This window comes from Larus michahellis, chromosome Z (genome assembly GCF_964199755.1).
Source record: "Larus michahellis chromosome Z, bLarMic1.1, whole genome shotgun sequence".
Taxonomy (NCBI): domain Eukaryota; kingdom Metazoa; phylum Chordata; class Aves; order Charadriiformes; family Laridae; genus Larus; species Larus michahellis.
The window spans coordinates 21,749,182-21,776,049 of NC_133930.1; the positions used below are offsets into that span (position 1 = coordinate 21,749,182).

The 26,868-nt window shown below is 38.6% G+C and overlaps 1 protein-coding gene across 1 annotated transcript in view; it reads right to left on the minus strand.

Annotated features, from left to right (window-relative positions):
* PDE4D (phosphodiesterase 4D) overlaps positions 1–26,868 on the minus strand; it is a 520,925-nt gene that overhangs the window by 435,493 nt on the left and 58,564 nt on the right. The window contains exon 2 of the mRNA XM_074569480.1: positions 4,389–4,624. Within this exon, the coding sequence (XP_074425581.1) occupies positions 4,389–4,624 (236 nt within the window). The remainder of the gene's footprint in view (positions 1–4,388; positions 4,625–26,868) is intronic.

Below are 26,868 nucleotides of genomic sequence, written 5' to 3' on the forward strand. Positions count from 1 at the left end.
TTGCCAAAGCATCAAACTTACATTGATGATGCTAATAACAATTTTCTGATATTTCCTTTCAAAAACAGATACTAGAAAGTTTAAGTGCATCTTTAAAGGTCAGAAAGAAAAACTGGGGATAATTTCAAATCTAGTTTTTATCTGATCTCCAATATAGAGAGTTTTGATTGCTTCTTTAATGGATAATAAAACACAGACGTTTTTAAGCAGTACAGTGCCTATCTAATCCACAGAATGTAACTTAAGGAAAAACTGATAAGTTAGATAGAAGGAACATTGCAAAAAAAAGATACTTCAGAAATTAACTATCACATAAGTCATTCTTGTAGCTGCCTAGAGTTTCATAAACACACTTACAGTTGTACGTAAGCAATACAAAAGCAATTTAAAATAGATCTTATGTTGTACAATTATAATAATCTCTCCCAAATGGTGTTTGAGCAAAGAATAGGGTAAGTAATAAGAAGAGACACTATATATACTGAATTACAGATAACTAAACCAAATTAAAAAAAAAATACTGTATATATTTTGTACTGAAAGCCTTTCTAACCACATCCCAACTCCAAAATACCTTTTTGCTTTCAAATAACCCTTTTAATGAAGTCGTCAGGTACATGATACACTCTCACATTTCTAGAGTTTACATCCAATGAACGTCCCATTTCCTCTATCATGTCAGTCACATCTATTAAAAGAACAGGTAATGACGGCAACAACTGGAGTAGTTTGCTCCTTTGTCACTCAAAAAAGCTATCCTTGAAAGGGAAAATAAAAGACTACATCAACCTCTGACACCTTGGAATGTATATGTGCCACTGCACTTCATAGTGTCCAACACATGCTAGTCCAGCCAGCTCAAGAATATGTATATCTTATCCTGTCTTCTCCTATTTCATCTCTTCTTCTGAGTTAAACAATGCAAAGAGATAGTTTCCATAACAAATGTGACTAAAGAGACTTTGATTGTATTTCATGAAGCTTTGGACAAATAAACACCATCATTACATATAGATTTGACCAACTGTCCTAAATCACATACAAGTGTTTGAAGGAAGAAATCAAGCTTATGGTACGACACTTACTATCATAATATAAATATTTGCTTGAGTATTGAATCAGGGTGGGAGCTGTGACTATTGGGCAAAACAAATATAGAGCAAAGTACATGTCCTTTGAAATAGTTACTATAAAAGGTAATAACAAATACCTTAATTCTCCTCAAACAAATAAGTTCATATGTATAACAGTTCCCCGCCCTTGTAATACCAGCTGCTTTGGCAAAAGCAAAAGTAGTCTGCTGGTCACCCCTCCTACCTGTGCATCTCATCTTAAATGGCATCATAGCTGTCACCTATACCAAAACTATTGGTAAACTTAGTAATAGTTATTTGAGAAAACTGGCAAAATTTAAAGCAGTGGTCATATGCACACTCCAGATATCCTAACTATCCTAGCTTACATTAAAAATTACATTTAATATCCTATATATACAGGCTAAATATATTGCTTATTAAAAAAAAAAAAAAAAAGAAAGGAAGAACCGAAAGCTATTGCCTGCCTGTTTCTAATCCTCCCTGTAGAATGTCTGGTGATTGTTAAATTTCATAAACATAACTGTTGCTACCAGATGCAGGCTCAGTCTATCAATTTGCAAGCACCTGTTTTTATAGTTCATGTTAGCAGTTTTGCACATGAAACTTCAATATAAGACATAAATCCTTCATCTTAACGATGATCTTTATTGTCTCAGTTTAACCGGGTGAAAAAAATATCAGAATCAGGTTTCCTGTATGCATGGAAAGAAATTGGAAGGCTGAAAGGAATGACAAGACACTGTGATATCTCCTTAGAGTCAGAAGAGTAAGAGTTTACAAAGTGTGAAAGATTTAGAAAAACATTACTGAATATTTACTTTCTAGTTTTTCATCTACTCTGCTGTTTTCTTTTTTAAAAAAGAGAAGCTTTGTTTGAATCAGTGTAGCTCATTCCTCTGCAAAGCTAACATAAAACCAGAAAAAGTCCTGCGATGTTTTAACAATAAAAAGAGTGAAAAAAAGGTAGTGAAAAAGGGGGTGTGTGTGCCTGCATATGCACGTGTTTAGGAATAGAATATGTATTTCATTTTAAAAAGTGTCACCTTTTCTAGCTTTGCACATTCCAGGTATTTTAATCACATCATAAGATGGTTTATAATGCTATCTTTGGGATCTTTTAGCATATTCCTCTAGAAACATACACTTGTAATTTAAGATTTCAGTTGTGAAATTTTTCCACCTCAGAATGAGTTCCCATGACCAAAATGCTCTTCTATCTTCACCGACCCACCGAAGACAGAGATTCCTTTTGTCTCCCACCCACACTTTGGTTTCCTTTTCTCAACTGCACATTTCCATATATTCGAACGCAATGGAAGTAAACTGCATTCCCACAGACATAATAGGTCTCCTAAATTTGTCTCCTAAATTTCATGCAGACAAGAAGCTGGATAAAAGGATAGCTTTCTCCAGCTGTTTGCTGGCATTACAGGCACGTAAACGCAAAATGCATAGCTGCTTGAGAGTGCTAACAACTGAGAAACGGCACTAAACATCTAGAGAATTTAATTTCCTGAACAATATTCTTCCCGTAGCAGCATAATTGCGCTTTAGCTAAGAAAGAATCATAAAAGCTAAAGATTTTATATTACAAAGAAACATCGAAATTATAATTGCTTCTGCTGTTGTGTTCAGTTTTGGTTTGTTTGTTTGTTTAAACAGCCTGGCAGCTCCATTCAACAATCTGTAGATCTGCTGTTTTCCTGTCACTCTCAGAAACAAACTTGTAGATAAATCTTGTTTTGTCCAGTTTCAAAATATATTCCACCAACCACAGGAATAAAAGGCATAGGCAGGATACAAGGTTATCTCTTAATGCCACAAAGAAGCGATTGTTCTCTGAGTACAGCAGGTAGCTATCCATAATAACCCGTCTCGTTTAAGTTTGTTATTTATTTGAATACCCTTCCAACTGTCTTGCTCTTCCATATTTGAATCCAGCCTAGAAAATAATGCAGTCTCCAGAAATCTATAAATGCTTAGGCTGTTTCATAGGACAGAAGAAATGTTTTTCATTCTGCTTTCTGACCAACTACTGCCTCAGGAGGTATGTATTTTTTTCAGTCAGTGTTACTAAAGCTAACAAAACACACAGGAGTATCTCCCATGTATTAAACAGTTTACACAGGACATCCCAAATACTACTAAAGTTTCAAAGCCAAATAGTCTGAGACTTAGAAAGGCCAGGAATGCGAACTGTAATCATTCCACCTATGCTTATTTTCCTTCTGCATCTCAGACCAATCTTCCCTCCAGCCTCCATGGACAGAAAACAAACGAAACAAAACAAAACAAAACAAAACAAAAACATCAAGACACCAATCTATCTTCAAAACTTCACCAAATGTCATTATATTTATCTCTCCAATGTAAATATTTAAATTCTTTCATGGGTGTAGTCAGTGTTTCTATGAGTGTGTTTCAGGAACTGGTCTTACCTATTCCAAAAATAAAGATATCCACATGGAAATAAGATTTGGGAGGTGACATTAAAATTAAAGTTAGTATTAGATGAAATAGTACCCTAATGAATACTTATGTTTTTTCTCATGTACAATAAGTCTTACATTCTTTTCAGAATTCAAAATACAGTATTCTCTCTGAAGATATGTCCACAAGTTTGTAAGTCCTGCATTTCAGCTGTCAGTGTGTCCATCTTGCCTTTTCCTTATATATTCTCAGATTACCAAATGGCTACACTGTTCACCATTGTAAGCAAGAACTTCATACTAAACAATTAACATTTTGGAAAATAAAAACAGAAAACAGGATGGTATCAGAAACATTTAAGAACAGGAAATGTTACTCTAGAAAACACGCATGGTGTAAGAAGTCGAAGATGTAATACAAAGAAACCATAATACAAATCACTACAACAAAATATGTTCAACGTTACAAATAATGTGGATATATAGGAGCAGGCACAAACCTCTCATGATTACCTCTTTTGAAACTGTATCATGTAAAAAAATTTCTGTGTATAAAAAGGCTCCTATCTTTATTATAACATGAAAAAATGGTTTTTCAAGCCTGCAGAAGTCTTTTTTCCAAATATAAAGTATTAGTAATATTCAGAGAAAATGTTTTCTAGTATTTGTATTTGGACATGACCAAAAGGTTTACAAGCAGTATTAACAAGTGTCAGCCACAAATCTACATATTAATATTTTGTTCTTCTTTTTCACTTATTGAGGGGACAAAAAGAAATAAACTTCTGTCCCAGAAGCAGCATCTGCTGTCCTGCACCTGGCACTACAAATGTTGAATCAAGAAGAAATTGCTGGATCTTACCTGCTGGACTCAACAGATGTAATGGCAATCAGAGGAGGAATCCTCAGTGGAAGGGTCGTGGGCCTTGGGATAGTCTCGGTATCATTCTTTTTATCCCAGTCTGCCTGTTCTAATTGCCTGAAAGCCAGGGGGGGAAGCTGGATGTTACGGGATGATAATCTCCGTACAAGATAGGGCTCCATTCCCTGGAAAGATTCTTCGTCCTCAGTGCGGGGATGCAGAGCTTCTTCTGAAACCTATGATCAAAGGCAAAAACATAATACTCATGATATAAGAAATTACCTATAATTTTTAATTTGATAACTGTTTTGTAATTCCTTTCCGTAAGTTAGTTTCTTGTAAATATTATTTGTACTTTACCATCATTATTGAGAAAATGAAAAAGAATTTAAAAATGCAATAAAAATTTTCTAGGATTTAGATAATTTGGTGGTTTAAAAGCAAACAGAGAGCAATTTTATGATGAGATTAACACACTGCCATCTAAAATACCCGTATAGGGGACAAAGTGCTCTGCATTACACAAATTTCTTTCTGACAATATGTTTGTTTCCCTGCAAGTTATCTACCTTTAGGAATGAGTGAGAGTACAAATACCAATAGTAAAATAAAAATAGTAGTCAGAGATTTGCAACTATACACTTCTCAAGTGGAAACAGCAGAAAATTCAGCTTAAATTCTCTTAGCTGTCCCAAATCCCATCCCATGAGAAGAAATTGGCTTTTTTTCTCCATGTCTTACAGTCTTTTGCCATTACTTGATAAATCCCCCAACACAAATAACACTCTCTGCACCTATTGCCTTGATTACTTTCCTGTGAAGAAACGCAAGCCCTGAGCAAGTCTAAATATTTCTACATCTAAACTAAGAATTAGGAATACAGCATATATAGCTATATAACTATTCCACCCAGCTCAGGAATCAACAGCTTCATAGTCCCAATAAAATGCTTTAGACAGGTACACCAAGTATTCGCCTCTGCCAAACTAGAGTTCACATGTATATTATAGTATACATGGTATACAAAATAAAGCAAGGTAGACTATGTTCATAATTTACAATCACACCTCCAGTTATGGCACAGACAGGGCCTTCAGTTTGACCTGTCTCATGAGGACTGATGCGCACCTGCAAGAAAAACTTGCACAGCAATGTATTTATTCTGTGTGCACAGGGAGAGCCATTAATGAAACATCTTTCATGATGACTAATATTAATAAGCTTCATTTATAATCAGAGCTTGAGCAGTTGCTGTGAGCAAACTATTTCTAATTAAATTTTTAATCACAAAATCTAAATTCATAATTTAGCTATTTTTCTTAATCTAGCTGTAATGCAGTTTAAGAAAAAAAAAATATAAAATGATATGCATTAATGCATGTACTCTGAAGCACATCCGCAGCAAAATCAATCACTGTGAAAATACTACAAGAATTAATGTGTTATAGTCATCCAGGGAGAAGTTTAACTTCAGGCTTGTATTTTCTGCATGTGCATAGTGGATATTCAAGACAGCTGAATAAATTAAAAAATAATAATGAAATTAATTATAACTCTGCAAGAAATGAAAAATGCTGATACCAGAGATAAAAATAAACCATCACATGAGGTTATTTGATCCACTTCATCAGATGATTTTTTTGGCAGCTCTGAAAATCATAAAAATCCTTGATTGCAGCCACAAACAACGAGAATGAGATAGCTGAACTGAGAAAACGAACTCACTGGGCAACTTCTTCTTTAACTCATACGCAAAAATTAGAGAGGCAGAAGATTGTGGCATAAAGAAAGCCATAAGGGAAGAATTCCAACCCAAATATTAAACCCAAGCTTTGGAGAAATCAAACAATAGGCACCAAATGTATATTTTGATGACAATGGAAAATCAAACCAATGTGTGTAAAAAGAGGCCACCAATTCAGGTACAAATACGCAGGCACCTAAACCAGGAAATGTCGATGATACTGACTTTACTCATCTTGGCAAAACAGAAGAAAAACATGTATTGCTAGTTTTGCCTTATTTGGGAACACAGTTGTAAAGAGCATTATGTTTACTCACAGGATCATAGAAATGCTGTTTGGAAGGGCCCCCGTGAGGTTGTCCAGTCCAACAACATCACGTTCAAAATGGAACTATCATCCACACCAGACCACATCAGCCACAGATTTGTCTGAATCTCAAAAATGTCCAACAACAGAAATTCCCCAGCTTTTGTGGACAACCTGCTCCGGTGCTGCACCACATTCCCAGTAAAGAAGATTTTCCTGATGTTCAATCTGAACCTCCGACTCGGGGACCCTTGCCCCTCCTTAAACAGCATGCCACCACTGAAAGAGTTTAAATTTGTTGTCTTCTGCAACTGCCCTTCAAGTAGCTGCAGGCTGCCTTTAGATCGCCTTTCACCTCCTCCACAGCAGACTCAGTAAGCTCTGCCCCCTCAAGCTCTACCCGCCTCATCACTGGTCCTGTGCTCTAGGCCCCAAACATCCTGGCAGCCGCCTCCTGGGGCTCCCGGTGTTCCCTTTGATCCACTAGCTGCAGTCACTTTGGCACAGAGTTTCTTTTATTTATGTGGAAGAGTGCTCTGTTTGGCTGCTCTCCACCCTGCAGTCCATTGAAGCCCCCAGCTCCTTTCCAGCAGGGTTGTGACCCAGTCAGTCAGTTGCCGGCCTGTGCCGGTGCTTCGGCTTCTCCTGCCTGGGTACCGAAATCTGCACTTCAGCACGGGCTCTTGGATCAACCCCTCATGGCGATGTGCTCGTTACCAGCTGTCAGCCAGATGCTGAGACACCCCATCCTCTACACTTTGATCCCAACAGTGGAAGTAGTTTTCTGCCCACCTAGCAGTCTTTTCATCCAGCCCAGGTTTCCTGACTGGAATTAAAACCAGTGGTTCTTTTAAGAGTATGGTCTGCTAAGAGATTTGCAACAATAAATGGAGCAGGGGGGAGAGGGATCAAACAAATTGCAACCTTAGATAGAATGATTGAGAAATCCACAATATAAGTAAATAAGTAAGATTACTTTTGAAGCTTCGAGAGCTTCAGAAGATATTGGGGGAAAGACTGACACAAAGTACAAGAGATTTGATGATGCAAAGTGCTTCAAAGAGAGATCAAAAAATGATTACATAAATGTTCTCATATACAAGGATGAGGAACAGCATGCTGAGGACAAAGGACATTTTTCTTTGGACCCAGACTCTGTCATATAATGAGAACTATTAGAAAGTCAAATAGAGGCCAAGAAGCTCATATTTGTCTAGCTCTGTGGAGAAGATGGAACAGGACATGTATCTCAATGTAGGTATACTTAAAATCACTATATGAAAGACAAAAATACTACTAACCAGTTTGGTAAAAATAAAAAACTTAAATTGTGCAGTATGAAGTTACATGAGGGTAGAGATGATACTTCTATGAGATCCTAATTACCAGATGGATAAAGGTAAACAGCAAACAACAGAACATCAAAATCAGTTTCAGAAATGCAAGAAATATATGGAAAGCAAAAGGGTTAGCGTTGGCCATCTTTCTGCTGCCTCTAAAGCATTTACTGAAGTATATAAATCAAACCACACAGCATCAGCACATTAAAGACCTTTCAGCTCCAACATTCACAGCAGTAAAACATGAATGTGGGACAGACAGATTGTACACATACATAAAATATATATTAAGTTAGTGTATCATAATACGTCATAATACAAGGTTTGTGATAAAAAGAAAGAATTTGGAATGCCTGATAAAGTTATTGGGGCAGTATATATTTTGAACTGTCAGCACAAGGATAGTTAAGTAGGAACAAAGATTCTTGTTTTATTTGGTATTTATAGTTTTTCTTCTTTCTTTAACATGGATATGGAAATAACACTATAATTTCAAAATTCATAGGAATGAGTGAATTTACATATTTTGTATATTTATGATCTACTGAAAAAATGTGGTTTCTGAACTAAAGTCAGAAAGAAAGATAAAACCATGATGGTGAGCGTACAGGTTAGTTAAGACTTTCTTGTAAAGCCATTTTAACTGTATGTGATCTTATGATTAATCAAGAAAAATACAGACTCATAACACCCAGCAAAATCTAAAGATTGTCTACGCTAATAACCCATAAGAAACCTGCCTTTGAAAAAGGAAAGAGATGAAGGCAAAACGTGACACTAAACAATGATCAACTTTAGGAAATAAAAATTTTATGATAAAAGATCAATTAAAACAACCACTTAAAGTTTTAATATGCTGGTCAATCACAGAACCCAGTTCAAAAGTCAGCTTCTAATGTACACCTCTCAATCATTACATGATGACCTTAGCAATTGATGAAAAAGCATAAACAAAACCACAACAATTTCCAATAAAACATGGCAAAATCTATTCAGTTTAAAAAGTTCTGCCACCACTTGAGATGTAGCCAAGGAACTACTTCACCATCTTGTTTCAACTTTTCTAAACTGTAGGCAAAATGTCTTAATACATTCAAATGGCATACACAACAACGTCTGCGTACCAGTTCACAGAAGCAACCAATGTCAACTCATGTTTGCTTGCATGAACTTGAACTGCACACTTTTTCTTTTTTTTTTGTGTTGTCTAACTGACTGCTGTAATGTTGATCTCAATTTAGGATTATATCCTTTAAAGTGTTTAAATTACACTGCTTTTTAATGTATATTGAATAGAACAGAAATCTCTTTCAACACCAGGAAAGTTCCCTTTATGTTTGCTTACAAGAACTGAAGTGTGCTAATTAGAGAGTAATTTACATCAAATTGTGCATCCTAACTAGGATATACTCTGCTTTTTTACTCTGTCAGGTGATAGGTTTTATGCTTTGTTAAAATTACAGCCTCATCGCCTTTCAACCTTAGTGTCCCCAAAGAACAAATTTTTAATATATTTTTAATTAGGAACATAAGGACCTTATAATTCACCCAAAAAAAACCCTCAAATACTGACATAATACATTTCCTCTGAACTCAGTAATTCTTTTTTTCTTCCTTTTAATTTATAAATATTTCTTTTCACCTATTTCTCTATGTAATAAAGACCTCTTCCTTGGCTTTCTTACAGACTTGTGCTGAAGGTGCTTGCCTGGCTGCCCCTGGTTCTATTTTTTACTGCTCATTATCTTGCAGCCTACATTTTCGTGAGTCCCCATCAAATCTCTTATTTTCACCACATTAGTACTTTCATAGGTTCTCCCACAATGCCACCACCTGAATTAGTCTATTCTGTTATTTAATTGGTAGATGGTCTGTAAAACACTTTCAGTTGCTTCTTTCACAGAGTAAAAGATAGCTATGACATCCAGTAAGCTCTGCACTTACTGATCAACAGATCAAAAATAGAACAGTTGGCAACTACTGTCTTTAGACTTGAAAAGCAAGTTTTATGGCAACACAGCACCCCTGAAAGAACTCAATCAGACAACGGAAATGAGGAGGTGCTAGAAGTCACTGTGCAGCAGGAAAACTATGAAATATAGGCAAAAGGAAAAATTAATTGCAATGTTAAACCTTATGGCCTAGTCCAAAGGGGCTGGAGGTAGAAACTGTAATGGATATACTTTTTAAATGTAACACTGAGTTTGAGTTGCATATTATTACATATTATCTGCGTATTATAGCAGAAACCACCCGAATCAATGAAGGATGAACTTCACAAGAAGATGTGCAAGTCCAGTAGTGACCAGACTTGAGCTGGTTTTGGTGCCCAGTAACTCCGTGCAAGACACCACAATGAACTTAATCAAACTTTTATGGATATTTATAGACATTTTACAGACATTTTGGGGCTAAATGATAGTTAACAAGAACATGTTGCGATAATGTGGGACCTAGGCATGACATAAATGGTATGGAATAAGGGATGAAGAATATACTGGTTTTGGCTGATATAAAGTTAAATTTCTTCATAGTAGGTTGTATGGGGCTATGTTTTGGATTTATGTTGAAAATAGTCTTGATAACACACTGATGTTTTAGTTACTGCTGAGCAGTGCTTACACAGTGTCAGGGCCTTTTCTGCTCCTCACACCGCCCCTCTAGCAAGTAGGCTGGGGGTGCACAAAAACCTGGGAGGAGACACAGCTGAGACAGCTGACCCCAACTGACCAAAGGGATATTCCATACCATGTGACATGCTCATCAATAAAACTGTGGGGGGAGGTTGGTGAGGGGGCCGCTGCCTGGGGACTGCCTAGGCATCCGTAGTTGGGACTGAGCAATTGTTTTCATTTGCAATGCTTGTTTTTCTTGAGTTTTATTTTCCTCTCTCTTTGTTTTGTGAGTTTTTTTACTTTTCTTACTTTTTTTTAAATTTCTTTTTAATTATTAAACTGTTTTTATCTCATTCCATGAGTTTCTTTCTCATGTTTACCCTTCTGATTCTCTTCTTCTTTCCAAGGGTGGGGGTGGAGGATGGGGAAGGGGAGTGGAGTGAGCAAGAGACAAGAGCGGCTTTGTGATCCCTGGTTGACGACCACATTCCTCATATGTGTTTCTTAGGTGCTTATCATCTCAATAGCTGCGAGCTTCACAGGTGTTAATTTAACTCCATAAATCCTACTGAAGATACAAGGATGGAATTATCCCATTTTTATAGCCAAGAGTCAGAGACACAATGAGATAAACTGAAAACCAGCCTCTACCTTTGCTTGACCAATTTGGGAAATAGGAATTTCAGAATACTTCAGATAAGCTTCCCTTAACATCATCAAATGTTTTTTCCTCTGAATTTAATTTGCAAGAGTTTAGCTCAACATATTTGCAAGTAACACTACTAGCTCACAGCGGATGTTCAGAAAATAAGGAAAACAGCAACTGGACAAAAAGTTTTCTCTAAGCAATTTATTTAGTGTTATATAGTATGTCTATGTTTTATCATCAGGTTTTATAGAAGCAAGTTTTCTCTAAGGTAAGAGTATATTATCAGATCGTTGTTTCACTCCAAATCTTCAAAAATATTTGCTAAACATCTTCCATGTTCTGCAAGAAATGGGAAGAAGACTATGACCATTGCTACACAGTCCTTACTGATCCTACAAGCAGGTCTAGCCTACAAGGTTCTAAGAGAATATGTGATCATGGCATTAAAATTTATCCTACTATATATATATTATGGTATAAGCCTAAGAACACACAAAAAAGCTAATTTTGGCACCGCCTGATTTTTTGAGTGCTTGATTTTCTACTTTAGTGATTTTTATGACAAATTTGGAACATAACATTTTATTTTCTCTCAGAAAATAGATGCACATTTCCATCATTGGGAGTGACATTGACACACGCTTCATTCATCAGCTAAGCTGAAACTTTAGATTGACTACGAAAAGCAATGACATGCAAGCAAATATTTAAATAGAAAGAGTAAGTTGTTGTTAGCTAGTTATTTATTTAGACCTGTAGTCAATGCAAAATAAGCACTTTTCCAGTGAATTCTCCATATATTCAGCATGTAGGAAAACATAAGATTTATGAATTCTTGGTTTTGTTTTCTGTCAGAGTCCTGGATTCTCCTTCAGGCTAAATATTTTATGGAACACAGGTTTTTCTTTCTCCCTTACTTCAAGACTGTCCCTTCTCCCCCAGACCCTGCAGCATGTTGCTGTACATGGTCAATATTATGTTTTGTGAGGGTCTATCACAGCTTTACATAGCAGAAATGCCCATTCTGAAGGCTGCAGGGAATACACAGAATATAGTTACTTCTTGGTGAGAAAGTATACACTCCACGTTCTGTTTACCCCACTCCCCACGGAGTAGGGGAGAAGTAGCCAGAGAGGCTCAAAAGTATCTTGCTTGAGTACTGTTGCTGATCACATCTGTGGTAATAAAGACATTATATGCTCCTGGATGCTTCAGTACCATGTGTTTTCCCCACAACCACATTACTTTTCAAACCTAAACTCATTTTTTCCTCTACTTCCTCAAAATCTGTCCAAATTCTCTTCCCTATTCATTTTTCTTCTTCTGCCCAGCCTTTTGCTCCTGTCCATTTCTTCAACTAGATAATTATCTTCTTTTTATTTTCTTAACATCAGCAGAAGGCCTCCAAGAGCCTAGGAAGGGCAGGGGAAGAAGGCAGACAACTGCACAACTGATTTCCGTAATTTGCTTTGGCATCTGTACTAGGTCTGGCTGGGATAGAGTTAATTTCCTTCATAATAGCCCATACGGTGGTATTTTTTGGATTTGTGACCAAAACAGTGTTGATAACACACTGATGTTTTAGCTGTTGCTGAACAGTGGTTACACAGTGACCAAGCCTTATCTGTTTCTCGTGTTGCACCCACAGGTAGTAGGCCGGGGATGCACAAAAATTTGTGAGGGGACGCAACCAGAACATCTGACCATGACTGACAAAAAGGGTATTCATTGCAATATGAGTTTGTGCTCAGCAACAAAAGCCCAGGGAAAGGAAGAGGAAGATTGAGGGCATTCGAAGTTATGACACTTGTCTTCCCAAGTAGCCATGACACATGCTAAGGCACTGTTTTCCAGGACAAAACAGGATTGAGAATATACCTTACTTTTATTTTCCCTCCCCTCCCCTCCCCTCCCCTTCCCTCCCCTTCCCTCCCCTCCCCTCCCCTCCCCTCCCCTCCCCTTCCCTTCCCTTCCCTTCCCTTCCCTTCCCTTCCCTTCCCTTCCCTTCCCTTCCCTTCCCTTCCCTTCCCTTCCCTTCCCTTCCCTTCCCTTCCCTTCCCTTCCCTTCCCTTCCCTTCCCTTCCCTTCCCTTCCCTTCCCTTCCCTTCCCTTCCCTTCCCTTCCCTTCCCTTCCCTTCCCTTCCCTTCCCTTCCCTTCCCTTCCCTTCCCTTCCCTTCCCTTCCCTTCCCTTCCCTTCCCTTCCTTTCCCTCTTCTTTTCCTCTTCCTTTTCTTTCCTATTCCTTTTCTTCCTTTTCTTCCCTTTCTTCTTTTTTTTTTTTAAGAGCTTTATATCCTGACTTGTGACAATAATTATCTTACGAAAGACAACCAATATAGATAATGTTAGCCAAGGTTGCAATTAAGTCTTTCCTCAATCATAATCAATTTATACCAGTATTCTATTATGAAATTATTGGGAAAACATAACAGCCAGTGCCATCATTACCACAAAACCACCAAGCACGACAACCAAGCTTTTGGAACAGCAGGTATTTGACTTGCTACATAAAGTGATTCAAGATCATAATTGCTAGTAAAAACAAAGCAACTCCAAGAAATAATTCTGCTCCTCACATCTTTGATCTCTGAGAATGTACATAAGAGAAAGGAAGTTCCTTTAAGATGTTTGTAATGAAATCAGTCGAACAGAACATTTAGACTTTCTTTTTAACATTAGAGGTCTGGAAGACTCTCTGTTAATCCCTGCCCTGTAACCAATTAATTTAATTCTAGAATGTGATATCCTTTTAGATAACTGTTAACCTACTTCATCTCTTTTCGTATAGAGCAGAGTCCGGACTGGGTCATTTAAAGTGTCTGTCTCCTTATGCCATTCCTTCCATAAGTCCCTCTGATAATTTGATGAATCATTTGCTGGCTAACTCAGTGCTCATCAGATCATTTGCTAGCCTTCTAATTAGCAGGTATGTTTCTTAGTTCTTATCAGTACTTGCTCATTAGTAGGCATAGATTTTTGTGCAGCAATAAATTATTGTAATCTAAGGAATAAAAGTCAGCCACGTATCACAAGATTGCTAGAAAATAATAACAGCCTGAGAGAAGTGAAAAAGCAAAAAGAGTCCTGACATGGGAATATGGATTGGTTTTTGTTGCCATTTCTGTGCAGGCCTCTTGACAGATTTAACAAGACTATCTATTTCTCACCTTCCTTAGCTTTTCTTTGAAAAACATTTTTTAGAAGTATCACAGTATGCATCTCTAACAAAGTAGTTGTGTAGTGCCAGTTCTTGAGTCATCCGTAACCAACCCACCCTGACACACCCTCCCATCCTTTCCATCTGCTACTCAATCTTGTGACGTGGATCAAATGACTACTGACATCCTAAAGTTTATCCATTTTCTTCCAAGAACAAATAAGGAGACTTCCAAGTGCTTAAAAAAAGCCAACACTGCAGTCATTCTTCAAACAACTTTGACATACCAGCATAGCACTCTTTAAAAGAATACTATTTGGGGAAAAAAGGTACAGCTTCTTAACCTCTGAGTGTGTTCTTGCACTACCATGTCACAATATAAAACATGCCCACATAACAGTAGAATTGAACTAGAAGGCAGCTGAAAAACAGGTAAAAGTCATCACCTTGGTTTGTTTATTTGCAGCCCAGACGCATACTGAATGCCAAAGAGCCAGAGGCAGCAATGAAAATTCATTTTGGAGGTTTGGCACATGAGGCAATCAATTTCTCCTAATGAATTATGAGATTGTTTCTAGCCCACTGACAGAACTTCTTCACTCAGCTCTGTGGTGGGCTTGAATCAGAAAATAATAATCTCTAATAATTCTACCTACTTCTGTACAAAATAATTCTCTCATTTTCACCAAAATACTTTCACTAAACTGCACAAGTATGTGTTTAACGCTTTTACTTAGAACAAGTAATTATTATTTTATGCATTACTAGAAGCTGACATAGTAGTATTTAAGATAACTTAAAGTGTTCAAACTTTTCATCTAAACAGCGGGTGGGTACTGACTGTTTTAAATGCCACTAATACATTTACAGGACACAAAAACCAGGTGCTGGCTTGAAAGTATTAATTTCCACATTTTCTTCTCACCTTTACTATGGATGTTCATTGTTACACTGGCAATTCTTTCGCCATCACCATGCCTTAGCTTCTATACCTGAAGAACTGATATAATTTTTCCTGTCCAGCTATGAGTGTGCTTGAGACCCACTAGCACTGCTCATTAGCATAGCTATTTTAGATCTAGACTAAACACACTATCCTTCTTTCGGCAATTGTCTACTTTCCATTCCTACGTATTCTCCACTTCTTCCTCACCAATACCATTTTAATGTTCTGAAAACATAACCCAAGGAAACCATCAAACCAGTAAAATGCTCTTACTCTTGGATTCTTTAATTTTTATTAAAAAGTAAATGAGCCTATCTTATTCACAGACCATTCCAGTGCTGCATTTCACTGTGACTAGATTCATTGCTGCTCATTATTTGCACTATGGAAAAAACAATGATGATTTATACTCTTAATCTCATAGTTAAATAAAATGAACTTCTATAGAGTCAGGCAATTCTTTCCCTCTTTTGTCTATGATGCAATATTTTTAGTGGAAAACCACCTCTAAAAACTCTGGGCTGCAAATGACACTGACATGGCACTGGCCAAGACACTGACAGGAAACTGATGACAAAAATAATGTTATACGGATACGAACGTCTCTGAGGAAGATGCCCTGGGAACTTGCTACAGGAATTTTACGTTCACGGCCTCATTTCCCTACGGCTTAAGGCTTCTAATCTTAGAGAACTGAGCTTCTGGCTCAATAAGCACTCCCTGGTCCAGAGCTTTACAATTAGAATCACAGAATCATAGCATCATTTAGAAAGGAAAAGACCTTTAAGATCATTGAGTCCAACCGTAAACCTAACACTGCCAAGTCCACCACTAAACCATGCCCCTAAACACCCCATCTTTTAAATACCTCCATGGGTGGTGACTCAGTCACTTCCCCGGGCAACCTCTTCCAGTGCTTCATAACCCTTTTGGTGAAGAAATTTTTCCTACTATCCAATCTAAACCTCCCCTGTCACAACTTGGGGCTGTTTCCTCTTGTCCTTTCACTTGTTACTTGGGAAAAGGTAGGTCTATCCCAGAGGTAGGGTAGTTCTATCCTAGAGGTACAAAATCCAATGCTCCAGCCTCAGGACTGACTGTGCATTTCCAACATTCTCAGCCCAGATATTGATTCAGCTTTCCTGTTCCTGCATTTCTTCAATCAGAAATTTTCCTACAAGCTCTTCTTTTTTATCTCTAGAGACTATTCGTCTGACAACGTAAGTTTTTTTGAGAGGATGTCTGCAGTTAGGCAGATGCTCAGCAATGAAAAGAAAAAAAAAAGAAACATGCCAAAAGCAAGAAAAAAATAACCAAAGCAAGTTATTCAAAGTCATGGTGATGATATAAACAGTTTCGCATTTCAGATCAGTTCTAATAGGAGATTATGCCAACACTGCTGCATTCTCTGCTGCACATATAAAGAAAAAGTATAGGCATACAAACTCAGGTTTTGTGGGCTTCAGTAAGGCAGAACTACACTGACTTCAGCTTCGTGATGCATTGTCAGTTGTGTAGGAGGACCTCATTCAGGAATACTCTCAAATCCTACAGAATTCAGTAACTAAGCTAAGAACATGTGTCAGGCAGCTGCTGACATACTTGTCCAAATGTTTCAAAAATGGTAATACAAGATTTAGCCTCTTACTGGCAGTTAAAAAGTCAAGAAACAAAGGCACACCCATACTAGCCCTAATTGTTTGGTATACCTTGTTATCAAAAAATCAGTTTGTTTACTGTTATCTGGAATTATCCTGCTATGTGTACTCAAGTAGACTGCCCTCTGCAGGAGAAGGAAGCTGAGATGGACACATACAAAAAGTAGAGTTCCTAAAATGGACAAACACTTCTTCTGTTCTTTTTGATAAGGAAAAGAGTTATGCGGCATCACTGGTGTCAAATCTTTTAGGATAAATGAAAGCTTTGTAACAGATACTTACTGCTGTAAATGCATCTTTCTGACATACAAGAGGAAGCTGCCAAATAATTCATGTCAACATTTTTCTTTCAGCTCCTGAATCCCTGTTTGGACATTTCAACAAGTAACTTGATTACCAGAAGTCCTGCAACAAAGTCCTTTTATTGATCTTGTCCAACTTCTGGAAATATGGCTATTCATTAGTGAGTTTCTTACAATAAAAAATAAGGCCGTGACACTCCAAGCACATTACAAAATGTTGGGGAATCCTTATAGTGGAGCTTAATTGTGTGACATGGTCATAGCAAAGTAGTAGACAGAGGTCCTTCTATGTTATTTGTTTCACATAAGGGAAATTAATCTTTTTTAGTGCTAGTCCAGATACAACTCTGCATATAGAGCTTTTACCAGAAGTCTTTACCTCCTACTTTTCAACTCCAAAAATCATAGTTATTTAGCAGCTCATATGATCACTTAGGCAAACACATTAAAATACAGATTTGGCCTCTCTGTATTTCCAGTATAAGTTTTGACATTTTTAAGTGTTAGACTTTGCCAAATTACTCTCTCCACTCTATATCAATTATTAAATTTTTGGGTTTTTATTTTTTTACAATAAAGACATAAACATTAAAAAGGCAGATTAAGGTGGCAGTTAGCAAGGAAGGGAAGGCAGTCACCTGTAACATCATTACTATGATTCAATAAATTACAGTACATCAAACAGAGCAAATGATTACTTATGTACTCTTAGGTTCTCATAAATGTGAAGTAAAACATGTTATCCTCAATGTCAGTGAAATAAGTTTTGCCTTTTTTTCACTACAGACACTACATCTGTTCATTTGTTCCACCCTTGCTCCCATGTGAAAATTGCATGACTAAGTTTTTAATGACATTCACACATCTGAAAAAATCTCTTCTCAAAATTTCCTCAAAGATGGTCTTCCTGTTGACCCAACTTTTCCGTTGCCACAATTAATAATCTTTGCAAAGATTTCCATCACCAGGACAAGAAAACAGCATGTTCTGTGGAAGTCTGGTTGAAGAAAAAATGTATTAAAAAATCTTCACCCCAGCAACAAAGGATAAGTGAAGCTAGTTCCATGGTTATCTATTACATGCAACAGAAGTTTAGAAACTTAGCTTCCTGGACAAAAGGAACATTTCATATAGAAAAGCTATAGATTCTTTTCTGGAAGTGAGTTTTACTGAAATATGTTTTTTGACTTACCTGAGCAAAACTTTTTTGAGTTGAAGAAAATAATTCTGTTACTTCTTCTTGTACACAGATGACATATAACCCACTACTTGTCAAAAGTCTGTAGAAAGCAGTATCACACTTCCAAAATGCTCTTTCTTAGTGTTGTGAGACTACAGGTTGTTCATAGGCTGGTTTCTGGATTTACCTGATTTTTAACCTCTCCTTGTGAATGGAGCTGAATAACATAATAAACCTCCTAACTTGTAGGGAAAATAAATTTTAGAAGAATAGCAGTGAAATGAAATAAAAAATCCTATCATTTAAAAGAAAAGTTATAGAAAAGCATAATACTGAAAAATTGTATAACGGAATGAATTACCACTTTGAATAGAGACCTCTGGTTGCTCCAACAGGAAGAAAGAATAGATTCTGATCTAGACATAAACCAGCTCAGCTACATCTACCTTTTAAGAAGTATTCCTGAAAGATGCTAAGCTATAAGTAAAGAAACTTTGGCGAGAAGCATCTATATATCAAAACTTTATTTTGCAAGTGCTGTTTTCCAAGGTGTTATTTTATTATAATCTTTTTTATGACCAGGGAACAGAGCTGCCTTGTACCGATCCATTTATTGTCTAAAAGGGAAAAACACTTCATCCTACTTGCTAGCACATACCTCTTGCATTTCAAGTTGTTTCACAAGCAGGACAATACTAAACTTGGCTATACTCAATTTTGGAGGCATGACTGTACCTTTAAGAGTATGTTATGCCGTTCACTTTATCAAGAAAAATTACAAAAGATGTTCCTGCATTTCTCACTATCAAGAAGTACATTAAGGAAGCTTCTGAATTCTTCATAATGTCCTTTGAAATTGCATCCCAAGGTGAAGAAGTCATGTCCTCTTAGTTCACTAAGACTGAACTACTGCATGAATAAGGCTCTGAGATATTACATTTTTACTAGCGGTGACTTCAATTTTATTAGGGTGTTCTGTTTACTCAACAACCGTAAGCAATCCACACCATAAAGTCCCTATTCAGAATAAATAAATATTTGAGAATGCTGTTACATATCCAGTTTAAGTTCTACAATGAAACAAATAAATTTGGTATCACAACAGTTTCTTTATCTTGTTTGACGCAGGGAGAGATGGCCATACAGGTTTCTATTAATACTACACCTAGCCCAGTATCCTCTCTGATGACAGTTTGAAGGAGATGCTTACAGAAACTGTGATAGAAAAAGGTCAAGAGTAAAACCAACCCACCTCACACTTTGATAGCTTCTATTTTTGTTCAATCAACAACTTTGAGATTTCCCTAGGTAAGGGAGTTCACTTGGACTGTTGCATTTAATAGGCATCCATAGAAATTCATGGTTAATTCCATTAATTTATGCACCTATCTATATAATTTCCTTTTACTTTTTGTAATTTTTGGTTCTAAAATTTAATTATATTTTCTGTCAAAAAATACTCCCTTTTGCTTTTAAACAGGTGCCTGGTAATTACATTGTTCTCTATGCCTTTCTGGATAATCCCTACTATTCTATTTGACTTTTTGACCACTGATGATTATTGAGTTAATTTTTGCAGAGAAACACCCACAATTATGTTCAAGTTCTTAGTTGAAATAAACCACTAAAAAAATGTTACTATGAATATCTAATTACTTTATATTTCCCATGTGCATTTGTTGGTACTTGTCAATACTGCTAGGTAAAGCGTAGAAACTTTTGAAATATCTTAAGATCATTTCAGTGGAATTATTAGCTTTAAGCAGTTCAAATCATTCTTTTTTTCAGCAAATGAAGAAGTAGCTTTTATCTTTAGCACACTACCTTGTAAACAGGTATCTATAAAGTTGCCAGTTAAAGATATTTGAGACCAGTCCCTGACAAAGAATCTTTGTTTGCACCTATAGGTCAGACTAATTTCTTAAAAGAAAGAAACTGCAAAGCCAGGAAGTTCTTCTATTTCTTAACCTCAGGGAACCAGGGAAATGGAATGTCTACGACTGTATTTAGGGAAGACTTTGAATAATGCTGTTGTAGGAAATAATTTGCAATTTACTTCCTACAGAATTATCATTAATCAGACAGGAAGCAACAGGTTTACCAACCTGTGGAAACTCTAGTTTGTTTCTAGTTTGCTAAAGTTTGCTGAAACTCTAGCTAGTAAGACCATTCAGCTCAAGTTAGATGCTTATATTCTATCAAGTGATAAAGAGGAAAAAAACCATATTATTTCATATAATTGTAAAAACATAGCTTGACAAGAGTAAGTAAAACAAACAGTGCACACAATGCAACAAAGTTAGAATTTCTAGATGGTCCTCCTGCAAGTGCTATTAAGCCATGATTTAATATAAGAAATTAAAAAAAAAATTAAAAAAAAGAAAACCCAGGGATTATTAACCAAATCCTAAGAGCTGATCAAAAAGGGTTACGGAAGCTACTGTGTGAGTAGAAGTGCATGGAGAGTTCTGTTAAAGACATATTTGATAGATAAAAAGGAACTGTCATATCTAAATATTAAAAACAGAGAAGACAGAAAAAATGAGAAATGAATGAAGGAAAAAGAATTAAAGTTTAAAGCCAATCCCACTGTGGAGTAGAAATCCAAACGTCTACACAAATACACGCCTCTATGAATAAACCCAAGAGTATAAATTTATTTCCATAGCCATATTCTCTCCACAAATGCTTGTATTCATTGCAATCAACATACACTTTAAATACAGTTTAATTCTGTCACTCCCATCCACACATAAAAATGTCCAACCCAAGCTGAGAAATTATTTGAACTCACTTCAGTTGAACTGCCAGGGCATGGACAGAAATCCAAGTGATAATAACATTCAAGATCATAATCTTACAGAGGAGACAGACAGGGCTGCTACATCTCTGTGTTCGTGCTTCACCATGTGATTATTATTGCTTGAGTTAATTCAATTATAACTCAAGCTAAAAACTCAGTAAAAAACAGTTCCATAACAAGGACATCATATTGACATTTTACGTAACGTTGCACAAGTGCACTTTCTTCCAAGAAAAACATATGTCATCAGAGTGGAGTAGGGACTTGTTATTCTACCCTGCCAAACTGTTCAACGTCAGAAATGTTCCTGTTCCATGTAGTATGGAAACAAATTTCTTTCAACATTTTCATAAAAAGCAGAGTTTGAGGCACATGTTTTCTCCCACCTTTCTCCTCAGTCTAGGACACAGCACAGCCTCCTAGAAAGCAAATGAACCAAGCTCTCTTAAGTTTACATCAGAAAATCACCTAATCACTGAGCTTGGAAGGGATCTCTGTAAATCATTTAGTCCAGACCTTCTGTTCAAGTAGGCTTAGATAGTAGGTTGCCAAGGAGAGTGTGCAGTAAGGTTCTGGATATATCAAACAAAAAAGACTGCACAGCCTCTCTGGGCAACTTGGTCCAGTGTCTGACCACCCTTTCAGTAGGAAAAAAAAAAAAAAAAAAAAGTGGCTTGTGTTGTTCAGATGAGATTTCATGTGGTTTAATATGTGCCCATTGTGTCTTGTCATGTCACTGGGCACTACTGAGAAGAATCTGGTTCCATCATTAGTACCCCCCAAGAGGCATTTACACCCATTGATAACATCACCACTAAACCTTCTCTTCTCCAGACTAAACACCCTCAGGTGTCAGCCTCCCCTATATGTCACATACAAACATTTCCTTAATCATTTTCATGACTCTTCACTGCATTCATTCAAGCATGGCCATGTTTTTCTTGTAGTGGGGAGCCCCAAACGTGACACAGCACTCCAGATGTGCTTTCACTAGGGCCGAGAGGAAGGAAAGGATCGCTCTCGTTGCCACACTGACAGCACAATTTTTAATGCTGCCCAATGTGCTCTTGGCCTTTTTTGCTGCAAGAACACACTGTTGACTCATGTTGAGCTTGCTGTCCAGCAGGATGCCCAGGTACTTTTCTGCCCAGCTGCTTCCAGGTGGTAGCCCCCCGTGTGCCCTTTGAGTAGTTTGGAGATTTCCCTGTCGTCAGGTTTCCTGACCCGTTCAGCAGCACATCCACATTTTCCCTAGTCTTGCTTTCACTGCTCAGGTACCTGTAGAAGCTTCCCTTCTTGCCCTACACATCCCTCACCAGATTCAAGTGCAGATGGGCTTTGCTTTCCTAATCCCATCCCTCCATGCTCAGACAGCATCTCTGTATTTCACCTGGGTCACTGGCCCTTGCCTTCACCTTTTGTATGCTTCCTTTTAATATCTGAGCCTTATCAGGCCTTTTCCTCATCCACGCAGGCCTCCTGCAACATCTGCTTGACTTGCCCTTTGGTGGCATGCACTGTTCTTGAGCTTGGAGACGTGATCCTTGGAAATCAACTAGCTCTCCTGAAGCCCTCTTCTCACCGGGGCTGTCTCCCATTCCTAGCAGATCCCTTAACAGGCCAAAGCCTGCTCTCTGGCAGGCCAGGGCCATGATCCTGCTATTTGTTTTTTCCCTCTTCTCATGACCCTGAACTCCACCCATCTCACAGTCTTGGCAGCCAAGTCTGTCACCAACATTCAATTCCTCTACAGGTCTTCCTTGTTTCTCAAGTACCAGGTCCAGCTGAGAGCCTCTCTGTCTTTGTGCCTTGATCACCTGTGTCAGGAAGGTGTCATCAAAGCACTCCAGAAACCTCCTAGGTGGCACGAGCCTTGCTGTGGTGTCCTTCCAGCGGGTATCAGGGTGGTTAAAATCCCCCATGAGGACAAGGACCTGTGAATGGGAGGCTTCTTCCAGTTTATCTACTTGTCTACTACCTCTTCCTGATCAGGACATCTGTAGCAGTCCCCTACCACAACATCGCTGCTGTTGGGCTGCTCAACAGCTCCAACCCATAAGCTCTCAGCTGGCTCATCACCTCCCCCTATGCAGAGCTCCTTGCTTTCCAGCTGCTATCTTAAATGAAAAGCAGCTCCCCACCTCACCTTTCCGGCCTGCTCTTCTTAAAGAGCCAGTATCCATCCATCACAGCACTCCAGTCATAAACCATCAGGCCTTTACTCACCTAGTATCTTCTCAGATGGACTTCACAAAAGTATTGGCTCTGCTAAGGTAGGTCTCTCTCAATTTCTTCTGCTGAAACAGATCATTACTTTCAAGTAATTACTTGCAAGGTGGGTGGGAAGAGAGTCACTCTTCATCCAAGTAGACAAGTTACTGGATAGTACTTGTTCAAATTAAATATAAAACAGAACAGCACAATGCGTGTGGAGAGGAGAGAAGAGAAAGGAATTGAATTTTTCTAATGAGAAATCCAATTCTGTATCCGGGGTAATCCTTAGTGAATGACTCACCAGATCTCTCCTACATTTGTATGAAGTTTCAGTCTTCACAAATTGTTTTCTTTCACAATGATAAAATTAAATTAAAAATCTCACCACATACATGTTACAGGACCTCGAACACTCAAGCTAATACAGTTAGTGTGTAAAATGCTGAAAATGAAGTGTTACAATGCAGGACGTATTCTGCTATAAACTATGCTAACCAGATTTCAACTTGTATGCAAATGAACCAGGAAGGGAAGGGTACTCTATCATTGTCTACAAAATGTTGTATACAGCAGCAGCAACTACAGTAAGACACACTAGAGACGATGATTCAGCAACTGCTCCCTGCAGTAGTAATTTCTACCAGAAAAAAAAAAAATTGAAGTAGAATTCCGTAAGGAAGAATGAACTATACTGCTCATTAGAATAAATTTTCAAAGAGAGGCAAACAACTCTGATCATTTTCTTGATTTGTCATACAGTGGTCCAAACAGCATACTGCTTTGTAGTTCAGACATACTGAGTTTAGCATTAAAAAACACAAAGATTTGTTCACATTAGAATTAAGCCATTGAGCAGCAAGAAAATTATGATATAGTTGCCCTCACAGAAACATGGTGGGATGACTTGCACAACTGGAGTGCTGCAATGGGTAACTATAAACTCTTCAGAAGATATAGGCAAGGAAGGAGAGGCCACAGGGTAGACCTGTATGTTAGGGAGTGATTTGACTGTCTAGAGCTTGGTGATGATGACAGTAGGGTTGAGCGTTTATGGGTAAGAATCAGGGGAAAGGCCAACAAGGCAGGTATCAGGGTGGGACTCTGTTACAGACCACTCAACCAGGATGAAGAGGCAGATGAAATATTCTATCAGCAGCTGGGAGAAGTCTCACAATCGCTAGCCCTTGTTCTCCCAGGGAACTTCAACTTACCAGACATCATCTGGAAATAAAATACAGCAGAGAGGAAACAGTCCAGGAGGTTCCCGCAGTGTGTGGAAGATAACTTCCTGACACAGTTGGTGACAGAGCCAATGAGGGGAAGTGCCCCACCATACATGTTCTTTGCAAACACAGAAGGACTTGTGGCTGATGTTGTGGTTGGAGGCTGTCTTGGGCATAGAAATCATAAAATAAAATGATAAGATTTTTTGATTCTTGTAGCATTAAGGAATGTGGTTAGCTGAACTGCTACCCTGGACTTCCGGAGGGTAGACTTTTGCCTATTTAGAGGCCTGGTTGACAGAGTCCCTTCAGATACAGTCCTGAAGAGCAAAGGAGTCGGGAAGGCTGGACGTTCTTGAAGAAGTATATCTTAAAAGTGCAGGAGCAGGCCATCCCTTTGTGCTGAAAGGTGAGCCGGTGGGGAAGAAGACCAGCCTGGCTGAACAGAGAGCTTTGTCCGGAAGTCAGGAAAAAGAGCACTTTGGAAGCAGGGGCAGGCAGTTCAGGAGGACTACAACGATGTTGTGAGGTTATGCAGGGAGAAAATTAGAAGCGCCAAAGCCCAAATTGAACTTAAGTTACCTACTGCAGTAAAAGACAATAGAAAAATGTTTCTATAAATACATTAGCAGGAAAAGGAGGGCTAAGGAGAATCTCCATCCTTTATTGGATGCAGGGGGAAACGTAGTGAGAAAGGATGAGGAAAAGGCTGATGTACTGAATGCCTTCTTTGCCTCAGTCTTTAACAGTAAGACCAATTGTTCTCAGGGTACCCAGCTCCCTGAGCTGGAAGACAGGGATAGGGAGCAGATTGAAGCCCCCAAAATCCAAGTAAAATGGTTAGCAAGTGCCTACATCACTTGGATACGCACAAGTCAGTGGGCCTGGAGGGGTGGGCCAAGGGTACTGAGGGAGCTGGCGAAGTGCTCACCAAGCTGCTTTTCATCATTTATCAGCAGTCCGGGCTAACTGGGGAGGTGCCCATTGACTGGAGGTTAGCAAATGTGATGTCCATATACAAGGGCTGGAAGAAGGATCCAGGGAACTACAGGCCCATTAGTCTGACCTCGGTCCCGGGAAAGATTCTGGAGCAGATCATGTTGAGTGCCATTGCACAGCACACACAGGACAACCAGGTGATCAGGCCTAGCCAGCATGGGTTTAGGAAAGTGAGGTCCTGGTTGACTAATCTGAGCTCCTTCTATGACAAGATGACCTGCTTAATGGATGAGGGAAAGGCCATGCATGTTGTTTACCTGGACTTCAGTAAAGCCTTTGACACTGTTTCTCACAGCATTCTCCCATAGTAACTGGCTGCTTATGGCTTGGATGGGTGTACTCTTTGCTGAGTAAAAAACTGGCTGGATGGCCAGGCCCAAAGAGTTGTGGTGAATGGAGTTACATCCAGTTGGTGGCCAGTCACAAGTGGTGTTCCCCAGGGCTCAGTATTGGGGGCAGTTCTGTTAAATATCTTTATCAGTGATCTGGACAAGGGGATTGGGTGCATTCTCAGTAAGTTTGCAGATGACACTAAGTTGGCCAGGTGTGTAGATATTCTTGAGGCTAGAAAGGCTCTACAGAGGGATCTGGACAGGCTGGATCGATGGCCTGAGGCCAACTGTATGAGATTCAACAAGCCCAAGTGCTGGGTCCTGCACTTGGGTCACAACAACCCCATGCAGCACTACAGGCTTGGGGAAGAGCAGCTGGAAAGCACCTGGGGGTGTTGATCTGGCTGAGTATGAGCCAGCAGTGTGCCCAGGTGAAGCATCCTGGCCTGTATCAGAAGTAGCGTAGCCAGCAGGACTAGGGGAGTGATCATCCCTCCCTGTACTCGGCACTGGTGAGATCACACCTTGAGTACTGTGTTCAGTTTTGGGCGCTTCACTGCAAGATATTGAGGTGCTGAAACTCATCTGAAGAAGAGCAACGAAGCTTGTGAAGGGTCTAGAGAACAAGTCTTATGAAGATTGGCTGAGGGAAATGAGGCTGTTTAGTCTGGAGAAAAAGAGGCTGAGGGGAGACCTTATTGCTCTCTACAACTACCCAAAAGGAGGTTGTAGAGAGGTGGGGGTCAGTCTCTTCTCCCATGTAATAAGTGACAGGACAAGAGGAGAGAGCCACAAGTTGCAACAGGGGAGGGTCAGATTGGACAGTAGAGAAAATGTCTTCAACGAAAGGGTTGTCAAGCATTGGAAAAGACTGCCCAGGGAAGTGTTTGTGTCACCATCCCTGGACATTTTTAAAGGACATGTGTAGGTGTTGCCTAGGGACATGGTTTAGTGGTGGTTTTGGCATTGTTAGGTTAATGGTTGGGCTCAATGTTCTTAAAGGTCTTTTCC